This window comes from Puntigrus tetrazona, chromosome 23 (assembly GCF_018831695.1).
Source record: "Puntigrus tetrazona isolate hp1 chromosome 23, ASM1883169v1, whole genome shotgun sequence".
NCBI lineage: Eukaryota > Metazoa > Chordata > Actinopteri > Cypriniformes > Cyprinidae > Puntigrus > Puntigrus tetrazona.
In genome coordinates this window covers 1,380,093-1,382,741 of record NC_056721.1, presented here as the reverse complement: position 1 = coordinate 1,382,741, position 2,649 = coordinate 1,380,093, and the positions used below count along the sequence as shown (strand labels likewise).

Sequence of the window (2,649 nt, the reverse complement as noted above, 5' to 3'; positions counted from 1 at the left end):
TATTTTGATCGAAACCTCTGAGATTCTTGATGAAGTCCTCAAGTTTCATCTTGCGCTCCAGCTTGACGTTGGGGCTGTACATGTCTGTGTTGAGGAGGATGATGGCGAAGGCCAAGATGAAGATGGTGTCAGGGTTTCTGAACTGACGCACCACATCAGGGTTACAGATGCAGTAACGCTGACTAAACAAAGACACACCACAAGTCACTATAACGTATGTTAAATCTTTACTGTATAAAGCAATAAACAACTTTTTAGAATTATTGCTGCTTGGTTATCTCTTGCCTTGTGTAGTCTTCGAAATTAAAAAAAAAAAAGTATGTATTTATGTAGATGTGTCATGTGCTAACACACCTGAAAGCCTCGATAAGGCGCTCCACCTTCTGTGCCTCGCCCTGAACCCGGATTTGAGCCTGAAATTTCCGCAAAGCCTCATCTAGCTCCATCACTGAGAAATCCAGCTCATCCACCACACAGCTGCAACAGACACACACGCAGTCTTAACAATAAAGGTGCTTCACGATGCTAAAGAAGTACTTTTTAAATACAGCTATTTTTATTTGTAGAATGTGGTAATTATAAAAAATGAAAACTGATATCGTGTAGAATAAAAAAAAAAGGAAATACTTACTCTAAGACATCCCTGTTAAACTGTTTCTGTCTGTTCCCAAGAAATTCTCCAATCATCTGTCTACTCAAGCCTTTCCTCTGCAGCAGGAAGTGGGCCACACCCACGGGCGTGTCAGGTACAAAGCCCCTTTCCGTCAGGTACTGGATGCCCTTCTCCGCCTTTCTGAAATAAATCATCAGGTAATGTGAACGTCTCATTTCATTCCACTGAACACTCAAACTCACAATATTGCATCATACATGCAAATTAAAACATTATTTAAAAAGCTAAACAGCATATGCACACAGTTTTGATTCACATGATGTTTTCTCACTCCAGTGTGGAATACATGAAATCCTCATTATTTATATTTACGTTCTTATGTGACTGCTAATTAAAGAGTAAGCAAGATTATATGTGACAAAAATAATTAAATAAAGATTCTAAATTATAATAATGATTCCATGGTTATCTGTCACTTTTCTGTGCAAAAGGCAACTTTCTCAGTGGCGTTTGTGTTTCCTTTACTGTCTAAAGTCAATATGCTAGTGATAGGCATGCTAATAAGTGGCTAGAATTTATCCTTAAAATATTCGTTAATATCAGTGATAAAATATGTGAACCTGGATCACAAAAATAGGGTATTTTTGTATGAGTATATTCACAGGGGTATATTTGTAGTAACAGCCAACAATACATTGTAAGATCCTTGAAGATAGTTTTTTAATTTCCTAACATAAATATATCAAAACTTTATTTATGACTAGTAATATGCATTGCTAAGAACTTAATTTGTAAAACTTTAAGGTCAATTGTTTCTCAGCATGTAGATTTTTTGCACCCTCAGATTCCAGATTTTCAAATAGTATCTCCAGTCAAATATTGTCCTATCCTAACAAACCAGACAATCACTGAAAAGCTTAAATAAGTGTAATACATACTTATTGAAGAGGTTGAGGCCGATGCGGTACTGCCTCTTGCGCATGATATCGCTGCTGAAGGCCGGAGAGTCCCAGCTGTTGCGAGTGTCTTTGTGGTACGTCTGTTTGCTGAGACACTGTTCGTCTCTGGATGACGTTTCTGAGTTTATGGTGTCAATGGAGTTTGAGTTGCTGTTGATGCTGTCGTTGTCTCCATCTGAGAAGTCTGACTCAGACTTGCTCTGCCGTTTGCCGTTGGTGGCCAGGTGGCTCTCCAGCTGCCGGTGTCGAAGCGGCTCTTCATCTCCAGAGAGCGAGGGGACTCTAGCAGGCAGCGCTGGTTTGGGACGGGGTCCAGCCACTGTGCGCTGGTGAACGTTTAGTGGCTGGGCGAAATCTTGCTTGGTGAGGTGGCTGGTATCTGCTGCGCTGTCACTCGGAGGCTCGATGGTCAGCAGGGGTAGGTCTGGCCCCTTGCGCTCGAGGGAAGGAGGTTCCGTGTCCAGCTTCTCATCCCTGGATGCCTGGACCAGCGGAGAGAGCTCCTCTTCGTCGATGAAGAGCGTCACGTCGCAGATCTCATTATCCTGATGCTTGCTCTCCTGAGAGATTGCTGGCTCGGGCTGGGTCTCCTCTTTGTGCAGACTACGGCAGTTCAGAGCATCATCAATCGACTCTGCCAGTGACTTCACCTGCCTGGAGAAAGTGTCTTCTAGCTCTGTGATGGTGTCTGTCAAGTCGTTTTGAGTTTCCGGGGCTTCCAAAATGACAGGGACCATCTCTGCAGCCTGCACCATGCCTCCTACTTGGCTGAGGTCGTCCAGGAGAGACATCTGCCTCCCCTCCAAAACAGAGCTGTGGGTTTTTTCGGGCGCCTCAAAGGAAAACTGCATCCTCATGTTGGACAGAAGGATCCTGCGAGTCATGCGGTTCTCCGACATAGAGCTCCTGAGGCGCTCAAAGTTCTTGTTCATCTGGTATTGGCGGAAAGCTGTCTGGATGGTGCGCGCTGCATGGCGGGTTATGAAACGGCCTCCGTATTTACGCTCAAGCATTTCCACCTTAGAAAACCAAGAAACATATAATTAAGACCATATCATAACAAAACAGGTAGGGTTA

At 43.6% G+C, this 2,649-nt stretch overlaps 1 protein-coding gene across 1 annotated transcript in view; it reads right to left on the bottom strand.

The window, feature by feature from the left end:
- Positions 1–2,649, bottom strand: part of LOC122328894 (IQ motif and SEC7 domain-containing protein 1-like) — a 14,634-nt gene that overhangs the window by 10,404 nt on the left and 1,581 nt on the right. The window contains exons 3-6 of the mRNA XM_043224955.1: positions 1,552–2,591; positions 632–793; positions 355–477; positions 16–182 (exon numbers count right to left, since the gene is read on the bottom strand). Of these exons, the coding sequence (XP_043080890.1) occupies positions 16–182; positions 355–477; positions 632–793; positions 1,552–2,591 (1,492 nt within the window). The remainder of the gene's footprint in view (positions 1–15; positions 183–354; positions 478–631; positions 794–1,551; positions 2,592–2,649) is intronic.